Genomic DNA, 24623 nt, shown 5'->3' on the forward strand with positions numbered 1-24623 from the left:
ATTAATTACTATGTGAAACTAATACATAGCAAAAACATATTATAGATGATATAAGCAAAGAAATAATAATGTATCATTCTTAAAAAGAAACCTTGAGGAATACTTCACGTGTTAAGTTATTGTTTACATTTCGCGCTCTAAGGTGTCAATTCTGTTTCCTAGCAACCAATTTAGTAGCGTTTCGAAATTGCAACGAAACTAAGTGTACTACAGTATGCATAACTTTTGAACTGCTACAGCTGCACCAAATTAGGTAATTCTTCTTTTTTTGTGTTCATTATTGTTAAGACAAGGTTTTTATAAAAAAAATTGAAAAAAATCAATACATTTACGAATAAATATATGGCGCTACGAATAATAAAGTTGGCTGGTTCAGCTAGCAGAATACAATCGTGTTATAGATTGTATATATTTCATTATTTTGTATAAATTAATGGTTGTTTGATTGATTGGTTTAATGGCTTTTAGTTGTGCCAGTGGCCTCACTGCCTACGCACACGGTTAATGTTGATTGTTGTTTAAATTATTTTCTATTTCTAACATTAGGTCAACTGTCAAAGTCAAACGTGACCTTGAAACTAATATTTTGCAATGTTTTCGTAAATGAATGTAAAATGTAAATAGAATAATATTTACGTATTGTTTTAAAACAAACGTTACTGCATTACAATATGTCCAGGTAAACTTTATTACAATACACTAAATTACGTATAATATTCAATATTTGCTAATAATATTCGGTATTTTATATTTTAGTTTGTATATCGATATTAGAGACGATCAGTGGCCGCTTGTGTATGATGATAAATATAATGTATCGTTTTGTGGATTTGAGAAATTTCACGTATTTGACACTAAGAAATGGCGCAATATTATTCAGGTATTTTTTTTATTACTACGCAAAAACGGATAATTGCGCCGTTGTCAAGAAGTAATGTTTTTATTTTAGTTATTTGTTATAAATAAATAAAATTATTTGTGGTTTTAAATATTATATTTATAAATGAATTTATTATATATTTTCTCTGTTTACTTTTGCAGTATCTCTTAGAAGCCAAATTTATTACTCCAGAATGTCTCGTGAAACCTCTTGAAGCAAAGGAAAATGAATTGCTTGTTGTTCACACAAAGAAATATCTTAAGTCACTCAAAGTAAGATACATGTGTAATCATTTCTTTCGTTAAATATATTAATCCAAATATTATTTTTTGCAACCCTTATATGGTTATATTGCCCATACCTTTGTTGATCTCTCTTTAAATATTAAAAATATAAAGTGAAACATGTATAAAGACTATACTGACTAGATTAAAAATATAAAGTGAAACAAGTATAAAGACTATATTGACTAGCCTGTTGGCTTAGTTTGCAGTGACTCTGCTTTCTGCTCCAAGGGTTGTGTGCTCGATTCCTGTCTTGAGTCTATGTGATATTTATTATTATTAAAACATATATAAAGTAAGGGACTTTAGACTTAGACTTATAAGTTAATTTCCTTCTTATAAGATTTATTTTATTATAGATATTTAATTATTATTTTTTTTCATACAATAATGTATTTAATTGTAGTGGAGTGGAAAAGTGGCCATGATAGCAGAGGAACCAATTGTCGCTTGTATTCCAAACATACTTGTTCAGCGTGCGTATTTAAAACCTATGAGGTAAATATGAGATATTAATTGTATTAAAAATTTGTCATTATAACGAATTGTTACTGGTAACCGATATTAGTTGTGTATCTGTACGTTTATTACATATTTTGTCTTCTCAATATGATAATCTTATATATAAAATTCTTGCATCACAATGTTAGTTACCATACTCCTCCGAAATGGCTGGACTGATTCACAGCATCACATTCTGATCACAGCATTACATTGATTACAATTTTTATCTTCTTAAATTTACAATATACATATCTTAGACAGTAGACTCTTAATCTTTATGGTCTCCAGTAAGATGAAATACAGTATTACAGAGAAAAAAACCCTATATACTAAAATATTATACAGCATTATAGCCTTCCTTGGTAAATGGACTATCCATCAGTGGTTAGTGCGTTCAAACAAACAACCCCTTCAGCTTTATAATATTAGATTAGATTACTAATACTAAAATAAGTTTATTGTTACTTATCATTACTGATTTTAACAATGATCTGAACTAAGGCTATTGTTGCAGAAGTCTTACTTAATACGCGGACTATATCAAAAAGTTTAAAATCAAAAGAGAATTATATTTGCTAGAAATTAGGAAACAATAGTAATTAGTTTACGATATTTGCTTTCATACTAACTATTATGTACTGCTTATAAATTATTACAGGTTACAAACAGGTGGATCTGTACTAGCTGGTAAGCTGGCCCTGGAGCGTGGGTGGGCTATAAATGTAGGGGGTGGTTTCCACCATTGCAGCGGGGGTCGTGGTGGTGGGTTCTGTGCGTATGCTGATATAACCCTGCTTATAAGAAATTTATTCATGCATCGGAATGTAAAGAATGCCATGATTGTGGATTTGGATGCTCACCAAGTATGTTGAATTAAATCTATACTAATAAATATTATAAACGAAATTTTTTTTGCTTAATATTATAAAGGAGAGGATTAATAATATAAGGGATATATTATAAAGGAGATTTTTTTTGCTGCTTTCTGTTACGCGGGTTGCGGGTTCAATCCCCACTTAAGTCGGAGTGTAATATTTGTATTTATATGTTTATGTATGTATTATTTGTATGTATATGTTTATGTATGTATTATTTGTATGTATAATAAAAAAAATAGTTCTAACAGTCGGATATTACCTGTAACACGAGCATTAAGTTGCTTATCATAGGAACAGACGACCGTGTGTGTATGTTATAAGATATTTATTTTTATTTTTTTATTTTTTTATCTTTTTGTTTGAACGCGCTAATCTCAGGAACTACAGGTTTGAATTAAAAAATTCTTTTTGTATTAGATAGTCTGCTTACAGAGGTAGGCTATATGATTTAACAAATTGTGTCCTCAAGTTAAAGTGGGTTACACAGTGGGCCACAACTAGTAAATAAATACGTTGAACACTCACATGGTTGTATATATATATATTATAAAAAGAATGTCCCCCAGCCGCGTCTTTCTTTCCTCCTGTCTGTCTAAACGTGATAAACTCGAAAACTACCAAAAGGATTTTTATACGGTTTTCTACAATAGAAAGAGTGATTTTTGAGGTAGCTTTAGGTATATAATTTACTGTGCTTTTATGTAAATTAGCAGAAATGCGGCGATAATGTTGAAGAGGTCGCAAAAAATCTCGCCAACTGGGAGCTTCCCACGCGAACGCCACGTGAACTAGCAAAGATATATTTAGAAGTATGTTTAACGAAAAAAAAAAATTTAGCTATACCATTCGGCTGTTACCTGTAACACAAGCATTAATTTGCTTACTTTAGGAACAGACGACCGTGTGTGTGTGTGTAGATAGACAAGTTTACGGGAGCGCGAAAGGACTTTTTAAAATAAATATTACATTAATTAAAGTAAAACTATTTAATTAAAAATATTTTAAAATTTCAATGGACACGTCCGAACAGAATTACATGCTCTGGATTAATCTACGTTTAATTCTAAAAAAACTTTCTCAAGACAAATGATCCCAAAGCATGAGACAATGTGAATTCTCCTATTCCGCTGATTAAGCATTTACTTCTATTGTTCTCATACTTTGGTCAAACATAACTAGATATTTATTTATTTATTACATATTAATATATAATATTAATGATACATTTATAAAAAAAAAATTATATTGTGCACAAGCATCAAGTTATGAAAAGATGATTATGTGTGGATGTAAAATATAATAAATATGTATAAAAATCAATGTATATTATTACTAGACTTTAAAGGAGTATATTCTCATATACTCTCCTTTAAAGTCTAGTAATAATATATATATATATATATATATATATATATATATATATATTTTTTTTTAAATAGTCATACCGACACATGTTGTTGCATAGTTGTTTGCATTCCTTTGTTGTTTCTTATCTCTTTCTTTTCTTCTTATTACTTTGATAATTCTCTTAATCTCACATCTGAAACTAAAAATATCTGAAAGTAATGAATAATCCGAAATATTTTGATGTAATATCATTAATAATACTATATCTATCAATACCCAGATCTGAATTCCTGCATGAAATATAAAGCTACTATAATAAATTCACACATGCTTTAAATTTATTATCTGTCAATTTTAAAATCTCCTGTGTTATTTTGTTATGGATCATAGCAATAACATCTCTGATTTATTATTATGATTGGATTCCTATGTAATAAAATAAAATATATAAACTAATAATTTATTTGAAGGGTAACGGCTATCAACGCGACTTCATGGGTGTACCAGAAGTGTACATAATGGATATGTACAATAAATACATATACCCTAGAGATGAGGAGGCCAAGAGGGCTATCAGACGGAAGATAGAATTGGGAAACAAGGTCGAGGATCTGGAATATATGTTGAAGCTTAGGAAGTGAGTTTATTTTTGAAGTAAAACTTCTATATGCTTGACTTGGAGAGTAAGCTGTTGAATGCGTGACGAGAGCGTTTCGAAAAGTGTGATCGGATGAGGCGAACGTTAGTTGAGAGGGAGATAGAAGTTAGTGAAGATAGAAAGAGAGAGAGCTACGTTCGTTTTTTTTGTTAATCGAGAACCAACTTAAAAAAACGAGAGGTTCACAATTCAACTATTTTTTTTTATTATATGTGTACCTCATAACTGTTTTGAAGATTTCTTTTTTATTCGAAACCTGGTGCTCGTTATTTTAATTTAAATGGGGATTCTGATAAGTCGTCTTGAGTATACGTCGAATGCGTCTTTGTTGTATATTTGTCTATTTATAGCCTAGCCTTTTTTTTGTTCATTTGAGAACAGATACAATTAACTTACTATTTATTACACAAAGTCATGTTACATTATTCGCAAGCAATTTTTTTATATAATCTCGTATGTATAGGTATAACGTACCTATGTTGTTGAACTGTGCATTTCTTTAGGATAGAAACTTTTTTTTTTTTTGATATCGCAGGGTAACCCATTTACGGGTGATATTCAGCCGCGTTAATTGGAGGGTCCCGGATCTGCAGGCAACAGGATCCCTCCATAGGATAGAAACTAGTCTATGACATTTTGTGACAATTTTGCGATATATCACATTGATTACTTGCTGTGTGAAAAACGAAGCACATCATGGGAACCACATCCTTCTCAAAATAAAAATAGTCTTGTGTGTATCTCTGTTATCTTTCTTAAAAACCACTCTGGTGTAGTGTGCGAATAGTCGCCTAAAACACCGACGGTTTGCGGGTTCGATTCCCGCTTGGGATGGATATTTGTATTTGTACAAATATTTCTTTCCGGTTAAAATGTCTACCCTAGTGAGTCTCCCCACCGTGCCTCGGAAAGCACGTTAAGCTACCAGTCCCGGTTGTTATCATGTACACCTGATAGCGATCGTTACTCACAGTAGGGAATATATCCGCCAACACGCAGTAGAGCAGCGTGGTGGATTAAGCTCCGATCCTTCTCCTACATGGGGAAAGATGTCTATGCCCAACACTGGGATGTTACAGGTTGAATGCTATTTATCTCTGTCAACCGTTCAGACATCATTGATTTATAAACATACATCCATAATTATTAATACTAACCTTTACCTATATTATAATATTGTCAGTTATTGTCTACATTAGACCTATCTTTTCTCTTATTTAAAAAAAAATATAATGTTGCAGGAATCTTAAAGGTGCACTCAATGAGTTTAAGCCAGATATCCTTGTCTATAACGCTGGAACAGATATATTAGATTCAGATCCACTCGGACACATGCGGATAAGTGAAGTTGTAAGTATAGTATGTGTAGCATTGGCTACATAGCTATTGATTTAATTAAGTAAATTTTTAATTTTTTTTTTAATTTTAAGGAATTAACAGAAACCAGATTAAAAAATTACCTTCTAACACTAGTTAATCCTTAAAAATATAATTATATTAAGAAAAATATTAAGGGAAAAAATATTCTAATTGTTAATAATTAATTAATAATAATATTAATATGATTACAGGGTATAATAAAAAGGGATGAATTCGTATTCGAGATATGTAAAGAGCAAGAAATACCAGTAGTGATGCTTACAAGCGGCGGTTATTTGAGGAAAACGGCGCGAATCATCGCCGACTCCATCATGAACCTCAAGAATAAAGGCTTGATTGGATGCGAACCGATAAATAAGCTGGAAAAGTTCTAATTTCGCTCAATTTTCGTCCTAAATGAAGTCAGAGAAGAGTGTTTTTAAAATCGATTTTTCTATGTAATATTTAAATGTTTATAAATTATCTAAAGGAAATGATGGTATTCCCTAAAACTTACAATTAGTTATTTTAATTTTTTTTTTGAATTAAACCTTCTTTACGCACGTTTGACTTGGGAGTAAGCTGGAGAATGCGTGACGAGAGCGTTACGAAAATTGTGATCGGGTGAAGCGAACGGAAGTTGAGAGGGAAATATAATTTAGATGGAGTTAAAGAAGTTTCACTTCAGACGTGTGGTCTAAAGCACATTCGTTTTTTATTTTATTTATTTTCTTTTTAAACAGTGTTTTATTTTAAACTGTGTGTGATATTTTGGTTTTTAATCATTTTCGAGAATGGTGTATTATTGTATACTTTTGAAAATATTTTTCAGTACAAATTAGATATGGACTAAGAGCTCGCTATCGATATTGTGACAGAATTTAAAAAAAAATATATATCAAAAATTAGTACGTTCTTAAAGTTATAAAGGAGAAGAATATTTTTTTACGACACAAATTTAAAGCATTTTATGAGAGTTATGGGAACCAAAGGTGAAAATCTAATATCAGGCGATTAATCAACTAAATGGTTGATTAAACGTAAAATCGTATTACAATTAAAATATAACAATATATAAATATTTTGCTCCTATTAAATATTAAATATTTTTATAGAGGGAATGCCTCTGGTGTTGCAGTTGTTGCTAGACTACAGTATTCGCTAATCAGGCAGATCATACGCTTGTTTGTAAAGAACATATATGTTGTAACCAGCTCTTAATCCATAGACATAGCTTAGTTTTAGAAACAATAGTTTTATCAAGATTGTGATGGATAGAATTTCATTTGTCGGTATGTGATAGAGAGCCAATTATTTTTTTAGATTTTCGCGGTTATCTTATTACGATACAAATAAATTAATTTAAATATACTTCGAATGCTCAAAAACCTCAATATTATTACTCTTCTAAGGTTTTGAAACTCTTTCAATAATAATTCATGTACTTAAACTAGTGTGGTGTATCTAAAGACAATGAGTAATTTATTGTATTATGGCCTTAATTATTTCAATACAGTAAGTATTTATTTTGCAAATAATAATTTCACGTGCAGTTTAAATTGTAATGATTGTCATATTATATAGATATCGGATCTTAGTCTATAGAACCTTTTTGACAGACTGACATACCTTCGACTGTTTCATCGGGTTTATGTAATTATCGACTACCATGATTTAGTTATAAGTTTGGCTACACAATGGTGTTTCACTAACCAACCTATGTACAGCTAATTAAAATGAACTAAGCCGATTCTAAACTTAACGACGGTGTCTAACACGGTCTTTCTCTCGAATAAATTGTTACATTATATGTACAATACATTAGTGTTTGTATGTATAGCTACTTGTATGTATGAACAGTCAGTCTGTACATAACTTATTTATTAAGGCATTTGTTTACTAATGTAATGACTTATAATATAAGAAAATTATAAAAATACAGGTTTATAAATCATTCAAATTTAATTAATTATATTTATTTGACATTACTCAATAGTACTAATTTATTATCTGTGACAAACTTTGAGTGCGATCCAGATTAAAAATGCCACTTTAAAGACTTAATAATTGTTATTTTTTAGTAACTAGTATTAATAAAATCTTTGATCTCTACATTTATATTAATGTGCCAAATGACGCTGTATTATAGATATAGCAATAGTATTTTTCATGCAAATGTAATAAATAGTTTCAAAATATTCCGTATTAGATGTGTATAGAATACATTCGTATTGTGATATTGCGCTGCGGAATTTCATAAATAAAGAAAAGCATTTTTCTAAACATTTTTGTTTTATTGCAACCAATGAACATTTTCTATATTAAAGCTACGTTAGCAATCGCTATGCTTAAATTTTAAGTGGGTCTAAATGGAATACTATATAAAATTGAATAATATTATGATACTCCTTATCATATTTTTATTTTAACTTTTTGATACGATTTATAGAATTTATTGTTTAAAAAATAATTAAGACATTATAAATTTTAAGCCAGAAATAAGCGATAGCGATAGATTATTAAACAGATAAAAAAAACTGTCAGTGTGACGGTTAGCAATGTGCAATGCAATTGAAATAATTTTATCTAGTAGTAGTATTAAACTGCGAGTAGTAGTCGTCGGTAGGCGTGTTGTTGTAAACAACTTCCTTGAAGTATTTATCTCTTTCCTTCTGCTGAAGCGCAAGTAACTGATTTTCTTCCATTAACTGGCGCGCAATTTCTCTGTCAAAAGGAGTATAACGTATGAAAAAAAAAACAATTATAAAAAAAATAGCAATTGTGGCATTTGTCAAAGGGGGCGTTCATAAAACACGTGAGATGTTTAAGGGGGGGAGGGGGTCGAGTCAAATCTCATCTAATCTTACGTTGGAGAGAGCAATCTGCTATATAATGAGCTCGGAAAATATCACGCAATTTTTTTTCTGATTGAAACAAAAAAAAATATACTATTTTGGTCCATGTAATCCAGATTGTACATGCTTAAGATTTAATCTTAAGCGTAATTCTAATACGATTAAGATCTTCACTAATTTGTTCGAAAGAAAATAATTTCATTCATACTTCGACGTTATACATCTACTGACTGTCTGATTTGTTGATTGTGTCTGATTACTAGTCTTAACTAGTCGTAAATAAAGGCACGAAGCAATTTTTTTTTTCTTTTTACAATAATCCAACACGTTTAAATACGTAAGAAACCTACATTTTGAAAAATCTCACGTGAGATTGGGGGACGGGGGAGGGGGTTGAATAAAATCTCACGACAACTAATCAGGGGGGGGGACAAAAAATTAAAAAAAAAACATCTCACGTAATTAATGGACGACCCCAAACAGCTACAGCGCAATGCGTTTAACTGGCCGAATCTATGTTACTAAATAAAATAACATTTAGTTTAGTACAGTTTTTACCTCAAATACAGGCATATTTGAGCAACAGTTTTCAAAAATTGTCAAATGAAGCTCTGTCGATTAAAATAAAAAAATAGTATACCGTCTCTTTCTCTGGTCTTCAATGTCCTGCCTGGCGACCTCCCGTTGTATAGACTTCGCTAAAGCTTGCCATTCCGCCTCCATCTTTTCCTCCGCTTCGCGCTTTGCCTACATTTAATTAATAATAAAATAATAATAATAATTCAAACTATTAAGTGAAATAAAAAAACGTGTCTTTATTTATTTTTGTCGACAAAATTACATAAATAATTTTAAAAAAAGTTTCCTAGTAATATTTTAGTTTTACAAACGTCATATTATACAGTCGTGTGACTGATATTACGTAACTTCCGTTATATATTTTTCTTACTGTTTTAGTCTCACATTTTTTTCAGTTCGGTCGTCCAGCCAAATGTCAAGCCTGCCGTAAGGAACTTCGTTCCAATAAATATAAGCCTCCTATTCTAGGTCTCCATTAAAGTAAAAATCCTTTGTAGAGGGTAGTATGCGCATAGTTTTAGATAAATAATGTTACCTTTGCTGCAGCCATTTGTTCTTTTTGCGCTGCGTAAAATTTCTTCAGTTCCTCCTGATTCATACCCTTGTACATAAATCCGATGGCTCTGTAAAATACAATTGCGTTTGTTTTCAAACAAAAACAAACTGGCTTCTATTTACACCGACAAGTATAGTACAATACACAATACACTATTTAAAATGAAACTATATAACAGAAACCAGCTTACCAATAATAAAAAAATGATCAAAATCGGTACATCCATTAAAAAGTTACGAGGAACACACACACACACACACACAAACACACACACAAAATACAGTCGTATTGAGAAAGGCAAGTTGAGGTGTATAATTTGTTTAGATCCTGTGTTAATTGGTCACATATATGTCAAGGTGTAGTTAATCCCTTTAAGATATAATAAAACAAATGTACGGTGGACATATTGTTTTCTAATGTTTACGCGAATTTCACTCATTACAATGAGACAACTTTTTCGGATGTTATTGCGGTTTATTAAGTTTTTTAATGACGACCATGACCATTAAGGAGGACCATGGTCCTCCCTTGACTCCCTTGACCATGGTTGCTGTGTATCCCAAACGTCGGGCATTTAAAAAAAAACTTAATAAATTACGATAAAATCCGAAAAAGTTGTTTTATTGTAATGTATGGTGGAATTATTTTTCTTTTAAAGGTCTATAGAGATTTCCGCGATAGATTTTATGTAGGTACTTTGTACTCCTTATCGCTTATATTTCTTTAGCCATTCTAACTGTTACAAAAGTGGCAATATTCAATCGTTTTTAAGCTATGTGTAAAATATCAACTTTTACGTAAATAAAACACCCGAGAGAGAACTATTTAATAATCTATGTTGTGCCAAAAATACTACTCCTGTTTTGACCGATTTTTACATAGCTTACAAATGTGTGTATTTATTGCGGTTTAATTGACTATCCCTCGCTTATCGCTACCTTGTTGTAAATATTTATGTATGTATACCTGTTTTTTCCCAAAGCACTTTTAGCGACGTCAGGGTTCTCAGTGAGCATGTCCGAAGTAAGGTTGTTGTACATTTCCGCGGCGTTGTCGGCTTCCTCTTGTTCCTTCATTATTTGCTCTAATTGTTTCTTCTCGGCTGCCTTTAATTCATAATTGAATCAAAATATAAATTAACTAGGTAGCGGTATAGAGTTATAATAACTTTTTATTCTAAAACGCCTAATCTAACAAGCCGTACACGGTTTTTACGCAGCGTTCAGGTTTTGACGTTTGGCAATAATCTAGCGATCACGATAATACGGGAATTATCTGCAATAATCAATAAATGTTATATGTTCTCAAGCAGTATTGTGTTCAATTAGTGAATAAGGTAGTCAGAGTTCTTTGGCGTGGGATGTGTTGAAAGCGACGGTAGGGTCAGCAATACGATTGCAGTGCTCCTTGTATTGGAAGAATTACATCTTGTACTGGAATGTCATAGGCTACAGGAATCTCTTACCTCAAAGCGGAAAGTACAAAGCTACTTACTTAATGGTATAGAAAAACAAGTTATATGTTTACGCGTCAGATGTTAGATGTTACATGTTATTTATTACATGTTTAACATCATTACAGCCTATTCAGTCCACTGCTGGACATAGGCCTCCACAAATTTACGCCAAAAATAACGTGAACTCATATGTTTTGCCCATAGTCACCACGCTAGGCAGGCGGGTTGGTGACCGCAGTACTGGCTTTGTCGCATCGAAGACGCTGCTGCCCGTCTTCGACCTGTGTATTTCAAAGCCAGCAGTCCACTACCACCTTGGAACTTAAGAAGCCGACCGATGGCGGGATAACCATGTTTAACAGTTGTATGTTTAATACATTATATATAAAGTATTTACCAGCGCTTCATTGTAGCGCAAGTTGGCCTGACCCAAGCGGTAGCGACACTCCCTCTCCAATTTGTCCAGGTCCCCTGCGCGTGCGTCTCTAGCTTTTATGGCCATCTGTTAAGAATATTATTCATCTACACAGTACACATAAACTAATTCATTGGTTAATTTTTAGTTAAGAGATTTCTTTCAAAAACAGATCTTTAAAGACAAACCTAAGATATATCGAAGATATACATATAAATATAAAAATAAAAAAATAAAAATTTGTCCAGTAATTTATCAACTATCGGTAGTAATACAATCTTTATCAAAATTTATTTGGATCTTTCTTAGATTTATAATAAATTGTGAGAAAATTAAGAAGAAGGTCATTCGTGTACAGTGTGTTGAATCAGTAGTCACAACTTGCAGTTTTGTAGGCAGTTACGGTTTCAATTTTTGCTTGACAAATATTTGTACATCATACGGCTGTTTGTCTATTATGTTTCCGCACCACCAAAATATCGATATGTTGGTTACATTTAAATTAAGTATAATTAGGTAATTTGCTGTAATGTTGTACTGTAAATACTACTACTATAACTACTATAATACTAACTACGCCTTGATAATAAATTATGATACCATATACGCAGCTTCCGCTTGTTTCCGTTCTTCTTCAGCAGCCTTTCGCTCCTGGACCTGCTGTTCGAGCCACGCATTCTTCTGGGCCGCCATTATCTTCTTACGCTCTTCGTACGCTAAGTCTTCACCTTCGAATCTTTATTATATTTTATATTATTTTTGAATACACGAATTAAACTAATTTATATATCTACATTTACCACAATTGAGTTATTCTATGGCTATTATTTTTTTCTTCTTATTTAACAGTGTATGTTTATGTATGTGTATCTATTGCACATGTTTTTGTTATAACGTTTTTTTTTTTTTACTTATTTTATTATCGTTTTTTAAATTAGAAATTGTTCAGTTTCCGATTTTGCATACCTAACGTCCATTCTTGTATGTCTTAAAGTTAGCTGGTAGGGAATTATTTCAGCAATAAGCCCGTCTTTTGTACCTATATATGTTTCGTCTTTTGTAATATTTTTGTCAATAATTTTACCAAGTTTTTACTTATGTACAGGTTTATTATTTAATATTTGCAAATAATTTCCTAAGAAGTCAGATGTCACTGATGTTAAATCGTAATGCAAATTAACTTGCTTTGCATAGTTGTGCAAGTTTTGAGGCAATGCATGTTATTGTATCACTAAGCGTCTGCGGAAAACTCATCGATAACAATTCTTCGAAAATTCCGCAAATCCCATGGTTACTGGTGACTGTAAGCGTAAGCGACAGCAATGTCGCCAAAATATCGGGAGATTAAATGACTTTCTCATAAGCAAAAGCAGAAATATATAATATACCCATTACTCTCCGTTAGGTTCAGTTTTAATCACCGCAAAATACGATGAAATAGAAGCGACGTAAGTGTAAGGCTTAGGGCACTGTTTCACCAGTTGTCGATCATGCTATTTGACGAATGACAGTATCCGATATTAAAATATTTTTGATTCATTAATCTTTTTCACCATCGAATTGTATGGGATATTTCTATTCGCATATCATCATATAATTATATTAATACGCTAAGGTTAAGATGTTTGCCACCCTTATTAGAAAAAAACCTCACTATTACTCCACATAAATTATATTTCATTTTATAGATAATAGCTCTACCGGCATCCACGTGAATTAATTATTAAATTATACACAAGCCGGTTTTTTTTGAAACAACGTTAACAATATTGACGGTCGGTAAATTTTTTACTTATTTAGCGCGAATTATTTGCACGGGTATTGCTAGTATTAATCTTATAGTTGCAGTTTATTGTTGACGAGAAACAAGTTCTACTGGCCTATTCTACCTCCCGCTGTTCAAGTCTATTTGTATGGTCATCCGTCAAATAGCGTTATCCACAACTAGCGACAACGGCCCTTAATTAATTCACTTGATGTCAAAAAAAAAAACAGATTACATTTAATTTATTTAGTTATTCATTATTAACTTATAAAACATAAGTCGCAATAATGAGAGCTTAATAATTAATTAAATGGTGGACGCGAAATTTTTTTCAAAAAGAATTGCTTAATTGGACCGAAAGTATATCATATCTCACATTTTGAAATACACATTTGATTGTCTTACACTTACTTCTGCGCGCTGGACAAGCCAACGGGTTCGCCGTCCGACGCCCGCGGCGGTAGTTGCATTTTCAACGCATCGGGATTGTTGAGATCGAACTCACGACTATCCTCCTTGCGTTGGTACTTCTGACGGAATTCGTCTATTTCTACGTCAATTCGACGACGCTCCTAGAAATACACATCTATATATTAACACAATATCGCTATATTCATTTTCTTCTCTTATTCTATACGTAATAAATATCATTGAATTGCTCACAAAAATTACGGAATTTCTGTTAGCACTTGTAAAAGACCAATCATACCGATTTGTGTGAAACGATATAATTTGATATTTCACTAGTCTAATGGTCCAATAGGTAGTCAGTGAGCCTGTTTTCCTCTCCAGAGTTGATTTAAATCCTGTATCGAGTCTAAGAGTAGTCTGAATTTATTTATGTATGTAGTATTTATCCATACAAATAAATAAAATCGGACTCTGTTTGTAATATTAAAATAACCGCTTTTCTGTCTGTCTTTTTAATCCGGCTAATCTCTGAAACAGCTGGACCGATTTTGACGGGACTTTTAGTGGCAAATAGCTGATATCACTTCACTTCAGCCTATCGCAGTCCACTGCTGGACATAGGCCTCCCCAAGTTCGCGCCACACATCCCGGTCTTCCGCAATCCTCATCCAGCCTACACCGGCAATTTTACGTAGATCGTCGGTCCAACGGGCCGGAGGACGTCCCACACTGCGTTTGCCAAGACGCGGTCTCCACTCTAGGACCCGTCTACTCCAACGGCCATCGGTCCTGCGACACAGATGACCAGCCCACTGCCACTTCAACTTGCTAATTCTGTGGGCTATGTCGGTTACTTTCGTTCTCTCGCGGATAGTCTCATTTCTAATCCTGTCTTTGAGAGAGACCCCAAGCATAGCCCGTTCCATTGCACGTTGAGCGACTTTAAACTTGTGGACCAGTCCCTTGGTCAGTGTCCACGTCTCGGCTCCGTATGTTAACACAGGCAGGACGCATTGCTCGAAAACTTTTGTCTTCAAGCATTGCGGAATCTTCGAAGTGAAGACTCGACGGAGTCTGCCAAACGCCGCCCAGCCCAACCGAATCCTCCTATCGGCCTCTCGAAGTTGTTGCGGCCTAGTTGGATAGTATGGCCTAGGTAAATATAATCCTGAACAACTTCGAGAAGGGTACCATCGACCGATACCGGTATCGGTATGACTTGGTTGTTAAACATAACTTTCGTCTTATCCAAGTTCATACAGAGACCGACACGTCGGGAGGACTCGTTTAGGCCGGCCAGCATTTGGCCTAACTCATCCAGCGTCTCCGCAAAGATGACAATATCGTCGGCGAAACGAAGGTGAGAGATGAATTCACCGTTGACGTTGATGCCCCGTTCCCCCCAATCCAAGGTCTTAAAAACATCCTCTAGCGCAGTGGTAAACAGTTTCGGTGATATTACATCCCCCTGTCTTACCCCGCGCCGGAGGGAAATAGGTCTTGTTCTTTGGTCATTGACATGAACGGTCATCGTCGCCGCGTCGTACATAGATTTTAGTACTTCGATATATCGCCAGTCGATATGACATCTCTGCAGAGAGTCCAGGACAGCCCAGGTCTCGACGGAGTCGAAGGCTTTCTCGTAGTCCACAAATGCCATACACAGCGGTTGATTATATTCTTCCGTCTTTTGGATAATCTGCCGAACAGTATGGATGTGGTCCACGGTGCTGTAGCCATTTCGAAACCCAGCCTGCTCTGGTGGTTGGAATTCGTCGAGTCTTCTGGCGAGACGATTCGTAACAACCCTCGAAAACAGCTTATAGACGTGGCTCAGAAGTGAGATCGGTCTGTAATTCTTTAACAGAGACTTATCGCCTCTCTTAAAGAACAGCACCACCACACTCCTGGACCACGCCTCCGGCGTGGTACCTCGGTGGATGACGGCGTTAAATAGTCTTGCCAAGGCTTTCAGGACAGGTCGCCCTGCGGCTTTAAGGAGTTCAGTGGTAACTCCGTCATCCCCCGGGGCCCTTCCGTTTTTAAGCTGCCCGAGCGCTGCACCAATCTCATCCTCTTCGAAGTCCGGGATACACTCCGAATAATGGCGCAACAATGGTGCCCGTGGATCTTCGGTGTCCCAAGTCGCAGGCTTGCGTGCGCTCGACGAGTACAGCTGTCCATAAAAATTCTCAACCTCTTCTCGGACCTGAGGGCGAGAGCAGACGGTTCTGCCATCTGCTGTTTTAAGCTTCGCAAGAAGGCTTCTCCCCAATGGTCTTTGGAAAACTTTGGACCCCCTATTCTGCTCAATCAGAGTAGCAACCTCTCTCGTATTTGAGCAGCGGAGGTCTCGGCGAATAATTTTCCGTACCCTCTTGGAAAGAGCCCTCTGTTCTGGCGAAGCAGCCGGCAACTCGCGCCTCTGCCGCATCAGATCCAAGGCTTCGGGAGAAAGTTTGGACTGCTTCGTTGGCTTTGTTGGTGGAAAGTGCCTGCGACCCAGTGTACACACCGTCTTCACCACGTTGTCGGTTATCTCGTCCACGTCGCTAGTAGTTTCCAGCGAATCGAATCGGTTTTGGAGTTCCAACTGAAACTGCTCGGAGCCACATAGTATTTGGGGCAGCGTAGGTCGGAGAGTAGATTTCATCAAGCGGGTCCGCTCCTTTCGGAGACATATATTCAGAGTGCCCCGTACTAGCCGGTGGTCGCTGCCGGTGTTAAACCTGTTAACCACTGAGACATCTCTGAATATATGCCTTTTATCCGCTATGATGAAATCTATCTCGTTCCTCGTCACAGTATCGGGGCTTTGCCATGTCCACCTCCTTTGGGGCTTCTTCTCAAAAAATGAGTTCATCAAGAAGAGCCCCTCCGATTCGAGGAAGTTGACAAGCGTCTGCCCCCTGTGATTCCTGTGCCCCAATCCGTGTGGTCCGATGCTCGATCCGTCGCGGCCTTGTACTCCCACTTTAGCGTTGAAGTCTCCCATAACAACGCTGTAGAAGGTCGAAGTAGTGCCATGTATGGCCCTTGTAATATCTTCATACAAGGCTTCGACTTCATCGTCAGAGTGTGCCGAGGTCGGCGCATATACCTGTATCACTTTCAGGGAGTACCTGTCGGTGAGCTTAAGTACAAGGTACGCTACCCGGGTCGACACACTACTGACTTCCACAACGTTGTTAGTGAGAGTCTTGTGAACCAGAAAACCGACGCCACCTTGGGAAAGCCCATCACCTTCACGGAAGTAGAACAAGTGCCCGGAGTCCAGGATCATCGTGTCCTCTCCCTCTCTTCGGACTTCAGACAACCCCAGTATGCTCCACTTAATGTGACTAAGTTCTACCTCAAGTTCGGTGAGGTGATGGTCCAACCGTAGCGTGCGTCCATTATACGTAGCCAGGAATATTTTTCTATGGCAGCCTCCCGTACCCCGGTGATTCTTAGCACCCTCTACCCCACCGTTACCACGGCCGCTGCCGTAGCCGGGAATAGTGGGGCTGCCGGGAACTGAGGGCCTTATTTTTAGGTTCGAACTCATGGGGGTTTTTGCCCATAGTCACCACGCTGGGCAGGCGGGTTGGTGACCGCAGGGCTGACTTTGTCGCACCGAAGACGCTGCTGCCCGTCCTCGGTCTGTGCATTTAAAAAGCCAGCAGTTGGATGGCTATCCCGCCATCGGTCGGCCTTTTAAGTTCCAAGGTGGTATAGTAAGAGGTAACTTAGGCTAATTTAATTTTAGAAATGTATTTATTTTATAACTCTGCGAAATGAACAATAACTTTTTTGTTAAATTCCACGCGGACGATTAAGTCGCGGGCACATCTAGTATGTAAATATAAATATTACACAAAGATATCTGTCTGTCTACATCGGTTGTTACGTAAAACACAGGCATTTAGTTACATACAGCGAAAATAGACTACTTTGTACGTAAGTTAAACGTACCTATTATTATTTACATTTCCTGAATAAAAAAAAACTTAATTAAACATTATATTCATATACACTGCTAAATGTATTTAGGTATAGTTTATAAATACAGTTATAATATCGTAATAAAATTTACATACAACCTGTACTTTAATAATCTAATAAGAATATATAATTACAGAGGTCTCTTACGTTAATTGTAGCCGTTTCCTGTCATTTCATTATTTATTACAAAATAACGAAAGGCAGGGGATGCAGTCTATATAAATAAAAGAGTCGCTAATATAGTATTTAAAATAAACGTAAAATAACTAATATTAGTAAATGCAAAGCATGGGAACGGCAAGACCAATTCGAATAATTTTAATTTCAGTTTTGTAATTATTCATAGAATATTCTTACATAATGTATATCATTTATATATCACTTATGATATAAAAATATTAATACTTGATTCTAATAATTGGTTAATGCTCGATTCTAACAGTATATTATATATCATTAATGTGTCAAGCCCTGTCTCTAAAAGCTCCTATAACGTGCGTAATAATATGGTTGGTATTGGTAAGAAAATTCGTAATCCTGTAGTGTTTTCCAGAAGGATACACACCTAAACCAGAAATAAATATTAGTCTAAATGCAATATTTACAATGGGCGGAAATGGACCCATCGCCCGGCGTTGAAACAAATTCTTGTAGCTCTACACCAAACAGGTCAGTTTAAAAGGTATTTTACGAATCTGAACTGCGTCGTGTTATTCATAACTTCTAAAGAACAAGACTGACTATAAAAATATAACTTAATTCATATTAAACATAAGCAATATTAAAATGAAAATTAAGCAAAAACAAATAGTTTTTGATACTTCTCTCTCCCTAGCCTCGAGAACCACGGCGAGGTTACTGTCCTTTATCATCTGCTGAGCGAATGCCAAATTTCTTCTATCCTGCTCTTCTCGTTCGGCTCTCTTCTCTTGTACTTGACGCTCCAGGAACGGCAAGTCGACCTTGAAAACATGATTGTTTTAATAATGTTTGATAAAAAGATCCTATAATACTATCCAGTATAATATTGGATACTAGGATTCAATATAAAGCTTTATATAAAAAAGGTAGAGCTTTATATGAAAAATGTAGTCAAAGAGGTAGATAACTAAGTTACTTGTTTCTCTATGGGAATAAAGTAACTATTAAGGAATTAGAGTTATAGGAATTCGTTTTTAATACTTAAAAAAGTAATAAAAATAATATGTGGAAATATTTTCTAATTTGTTAGTCTCTGTATATTACATAATACGTTGATACAGGATTGTAAGTACTTTTTTAAATGTCTCTAGCTTTATGTGCATAGTAAATTTATACATACACCAATTTTCCTGTTTCGTGCATTGAAGATCCTTGATCTTCTTTCAAGCTCACACTGCCGCCTTCTTTCTCTGTTCTGCGCCTCCTTACGATCTTGTGCATTAGCTATTTGTAACTTTAACATTTTAAAAATACTCGAAAAAACTTCGATAAAAACACAAGCTCTCTATGAAAATGACTCTTAACAATTTCACTGAGTGATCAAACAAATTGAGTTGCTATAGAAACAATGCCTGTTTCAGATCATAGCATTTAAAAATGAATGCAAGTACAAACTTTTTCATGTAATAAGTCAATATTTAAATCAGTCAATATTTGTCGTAATAACGATATTATATCATACTGAAAAGTTTAGTATATGTTTGAATCAACAATAACACCACTTTTATTTGTTGTTGCATCTTAAAATAAAATAAGCAAAACAAACAACGTGTTAAAATTATTCAGTAATTGATTGAAGTAAAGACGATTTTGATAGTAAATTAACTAGAAATTACCAAAAGGTAGATTTATATTTATATGTAGCAACACTCAAAATACGTCGATGTGCGCGTACAGTGTAGATTTAGTGTAGATCAGTCTGTAGTATTCGTCCATGAGCGCGAATAAGGCATTCGTCTAGTGACGCGATATCGGACAGACGTCTTTACGTTATCGTAACTCGAATATAATTTCGTAAAAACGAACGTGATTTCCAAGCAAATATTAAAATATTACAGGTGTGTTTGTGACTAATGTGCATAAAATACGCCCATGTTGTGTAATGTGTTAATAATATGACGAGTGTTTTGAAAAAATCTAGAGGTACAAAGGGAAAATCCGAATCCATGCAAGAAGACTCGCCGGCTAGATGGTCTGTGTCCCGAGAACACAAGACCGAGGATGCAGCGAAGTTGATCAAGTACATCGACGATAGCATAATTGGCAAGGGAACCTCATTTTGCGGACCATTCGGTCGACGAAAAGGTAAATATTTTTCACTAGTATTTGGCACTCAAGCTTGGTGTAACAATAATGTAGAACAGCTTTTTATGTTTTTATATTATTATATAAATAAAAAATATGATCAATACAGGCAACATAGTTTTGTTATCCTAAGTGGGAACAACTGCGGAATTTTGGCTCAAGTGATAGAGTTGCGTGTAAGTTTGGGTGCTTAGTAAAGTAAATTTTTGTGTATTTTAAATGCGTTACACAAATCTTATATTAAAAGAAACTTGTCTACGATTATGGCAGAATATTCCTATATAAAAACGTAATCAATATAGTTAACTGACATATAACATTATGTATACCTAATACGATTTGTACATCAGCAGCATACAGCCTGTAACATCCCACCGAAGAAGAAATATTTGTAAATACAAATATTTATCCCGAGTGGGAATCGAACCCGCAAACCGGTGGTGTGTGAGCGCCGATACGCTACACGCACCACTACACCAGAGCTCTGTGTTAATAAGTGAAATACATATAAACATTCGCTGAATAGAAATAAGTGATTATTTATAAATGTTATTGTTAATTACGGTCGTTTTACGGAAATGAGTCAATGGGAACATATAAATATATCTCATTTAAATATTTCACTTACATATTTATGACTTTTGTCAGTTTTATACTTTTTGAAATATATATTTAAAATACCGCGACTATAAACCTATTTAAAAGTCGCGGACGTTATTTTTTATATCTTTGAATATCTAATTATTATTTCTGACGTCAATTAGAAAACTAGGTAATTATTTTTTTTTTATGTTTTCGAACACGATTTTGATTTTATTAAAAAAATTGCTGTTAGCCAGGTTTTGAAATTTTCGTTAGAACACAAAATAAATGTACAAGTGTTCGACTCCTAATTGCGTTCCTTCAAATAGGGGGTTCTGTAGAAGCAATAGATCACGTTCCATGTAAAAAAACCTAGCCTATTTTTAAATTAAACTGATTAAATAGACGAGTTATTTTGATAGAGTCTTTCCGCATGATACCTTTCGTGAGCGTGAGAAACAGAAGTACGTTGCCAGAGTAGCACGTAGTTTAATAAAAAGTAAAATTTAAAAAAGAGCTAGGATTCCTTTTTCACGTGGAACGTGATCAATAACACCTTCAGGAACTCCGGTTTAAATATACGCAGTTAGGAGTAGAACTTCCTATATATATACGAGTATATGAACACCGCAAAGTACCAAATGACACGCAACAACGAGGTGTTGCTAGGTAGCAGGTGTTGTCTAGTATAATAAAAGTAAGTAGGGCTGTCTATGTCTATTGTTAAAAGAAGCTATTGTTTTCAGTTCCTACTCGTGATAATGTAGGTAAATAATGATTAGACGTTGTTGATGTAGGACGGATAGATAAAGACACCACTTAATTTGTAAAAGTTGACGTATTTTTCAATATATTATTTCTCGTGTTTATTTTAAATTAAAAATCTGTTAAATGATAATGAAATAAATATTAATGGTACTCTTAGCAACATTTTAGTATTTTAGGCAGCTATTTTAAATCACATTTAAATATTCATAAAACAATGTGAACATCTGTTCGAATTCTTGGAGTTGAACGGTATATTTTTGTTTACAAAAATAATTTTTCGTATTGAAAAAATTATGTATTTCACTGATATGTTCGAATGGTAAGTTTTGAATGTACCTACTTACTGTTTGGAAATTGTGATCCGTAAATTGGAATGTGTTCAATGTATTGTTTTTTTTAAATATATTAATTAGGTAACAATAGCTAAAAATATATTTTAAATGTTATTTATGTGTTCCCACATTCTTTTTTGTCAAAGTTTTGCAATTACAATAATTAACAAAGACTGTTGAAGTCTGCAGCGATTCACATTAAATTGGCACTATTGTATCTTGTTTGAATTTTAAGCTCATTTTTCGAAATTTTACTTATTAGGGTTCAGCAAAGGCTTCACATTAAAAAAAAATTGAAACAAAAACGTTATAGATACATCTTTCGATTTGGCTAAATCCATTGTTTACATTTGCAATACTATCAACACGGGTGAAAACCCGTAGGTCCGCTAGTTTGAAAATAATCTCGGCCACTGACCTTCATGCAGTGTAGTGACGAATTGGTCTCAGTACTCGCGCGATGTAGTTTTCTCATTAAAGTTAATTATATGCATTTTTACTTTAATGCAGTTAGCATTTAAATAACTGTTATGTTTTTTGGTTTGTATAAAAAATGCGAGATTAAGGGCACAATTTATATAAATAAATATATTTTGGACAGCTTTATCCGTAACTTCGTTGAATTTTAGTCGTACGTTACCTCAATGTTCGTGAATTCCCACAGATTCGAGAAAAACACAAACAAAACCCCCGAAACAGCTAGTTTAGCCAATAAATCTCTAACAACCCTGATGCGTAATTGACAAATGTGTGTGTTTATACTGAAGTCCGCATTCCTGTGTTGTCCAACTCATGTATATAGCTAAATTTAAATTAAACGATATATTGCGTCACTGTCCTTGTTATTTGGCGACCAATTGATTAACGGTGGCATAAAATGTACTTCGAAAGTGTTATACTGTCTCTTAAGTTTATTTGTGTTATATACTTACTTGTTTGTTTATGAATTAGGCACTCTTTGATTCAGAAAGTCTTTTATTGTTTGTAAGGCATACTATAGGCGATATCATCATTTCAGCCTAATACAGTCCACTGCTGGACACAGGCCTCTACAAGTTCGCACCAAAAATGGCGTGAGCTCATGTGTTTTGCCCATAGTCACCACGCTGGGCAGGCGGGTTGGTAACCGCAGGGCTGGCTTTGTCGCACCGAAGATGCTGCTGCCCGTCTTCAGCCTGTGTATTTCAAAGCCAGCAATCAATTGGATGGTTATACCGCCATCGGTCGGTTTTTTAAATTCCAAGGTGGCAGTGGAACTGTGTTATCCCTTAGTCGCCTCTTACGACACCCACGAGAAGAGAGGGGGTGGCTATATTCTTACTGCTGTAACCACGCAAGTGATGATAAGCTTATATAATGGCACACTATCACACATAAAGTTGGAACTTTATGGTCTAAGATCCAGACTAGAAACGAATTTCACCCATCTGTTTAATAGATAAAAATTATTTATATCTACGGATATAACGGGTTAGGTGAAAAATTTATGGCCATATTATATTTGCTATAGTTATATATACCTATCGTCAAATTGCTTTAAATATATCGCAAAAATCATTCTAAAATTTCATACCACTGCTAACAATTAAATTTTCGAATTTCCCTTATGTGTATTTAATGGATTAACACTTATAATATTTTACTATGAAATAAAAGACATATTTCAGCCTTACAATGTCAGTGCACATATAAATATAACTTGTACATGGTTATGAACACATGTTATATAATATCAGTCGTCTCGTTGGTGATATATTACAGCCGTAATTGACATAAACATTTATTGTTGTTTAGAGACTTGGACATATTAATTTATTTGTATTGTAATTTTTTGTTTGTTTGTTTTTTGTTTTTTTGTTTTTTGTTGTTGGCTACGGATACAAATAACTTTTCACGGACTTTAATTTTGGTGTAGATATTTTGACGATACATAATCTGTAATTCTTATTTTGTATAAATAGAGTTAGTAATGGGACCTAATTTTACTAACATGTTTTTGTAACAAGATTGGTTGGTGGTTATTTTTTAAGTTTTGGTATTTTTATGTATCTCTAATATTCATTCGTCATTGGTTATAAATCTCCGTTATGATAATAACAATAATAAATAACTTTATTGAACACAGTAACATATAATAATTGCATATGAATAAAGCTTAAAAGGAAAAAAAAAACAATTACATCGCATGCCACGGGCGGTCTTATCACTACCTAGTGATCTCTTCTAGACTATCCACCAGAAAGGAGCGTGTTGAATTTAAGAGGCTTGTGCAGTTTAAAAATACATTATAATATATAATATATACAATCCATATGAATACATACATATATCTACACATGCGCAATACTCGCAGTCCCTCATGTAGAGGTCCAATTACTATCTTTACCCAAACATAGAATTGTTCTGAAGAGAACTGTTAAATAGTATTCCATGGAGAGAGCGTTTCAACGCTATACGTTGTTGTAGAGTACGTAGATGTCAATATTGTGTGACACGCCCCACATTTATTACTCCTGTGGATCAATTTGTCACAAATGATCGAAGACCGACGATCGCTCTGGTGTATTGGTGCGTGTGCCGAGTCGGCAGCGGGTTCATTTCGATCGTCTGGTTCTTAGTCCTCGTGGGTCTACCCAGCGTCCCTCGGAGAGCACGTTAAGCTGTCGATCCCTGTTGTTATTATGTAGGTACATCTGATAGCGATCGTTACTCTTAGTAAAGATT

At 34.6% G+C, this 24623-nt stretch overlaps 3 protein-coding genes across 3 annotated transcripts in view; 2 read left to right on the plus strand and 1 right to left on the minus strand.

The window, feature by feature from the left end:
- The first annotated feature begins 589 nt into the window (after positions 1-589).
- On the plus strand, positions 590-6425 carry LOC123662903 (histone deacetylase 11). The gene is made up of 8 exons (XM_045597679.1): positions 590-679; positions 757-880; positions 1042-1152; positions 1571-1662; positions 2327-2531; positions 4364-4530; positions 5793-5901; positions 6123-6425. The coding sequence occupies exons 1-8, from the start codon at positions 672-674 to the stop codon at positions 6303-6305; spliced, it is 999 nt and encodes a 332-aa protein (XP_045453635.1). The 5' UTR covers positions 590-671; the 3' UTR covers positions 6306-6425.
- A 1428-nt stretch (positions 6426-7853) lies between these two features.
- LOC123662602 (RIB43A-like with coiled-coils protein 2) lies at positions 7854-19375 on the minus strand. The gene is made up of 9 exons (XM_045597421.1): positions 19253-19375; positions 18753-18893; positions 13948-14108; positions 12372-12507; positions 11754-11858; positions 10867-11006; positions 9880-9967; positions 9406-9512; positions 7854-8634 (listed from the first exon to the last, which is right to left on the minus strand). Exons 1-9 carry the CDS (start codon positions 19373-19375, stop codon positions 8493-8495), a joined length of 1143 nt encoding a protein of 380 aa, XP_045453377.1. The 3' UTR covers positions 7854-8492.
- A 443-nt stretch (positions 19376-19818) lies between these two features.
- Positions 19819-24623, plus strand: part of LOC123663093 — a 159216-nt gene continuing 154411 nt past the window's right edge. The window contains exon 1 of the mRNA XM_045597831.1: positions 19819-20217. Coding sequence (XP_045453787.1) covers positions 20028-20217 — 190 coding nt within the window. The 5' untranslated portion in view covers positions 19819-20027. The remainder of the gene's footprint in view (positions 20218-24623) is intronic.

This window comes from Melitaea cinxia, chromosome 19 (genome assembly GCF_905220565.1).
Source record: "Melitaea cinxia chromosome 19, ilMelCinx1.1, whole genome shotgun sequence".
Lineage (NCBI taxonomy): Eukaryota > Metazoa > Arthropoda > Insecta > Lepidoptera > Nymphalidae > Melitaea > Melitaea cinxia.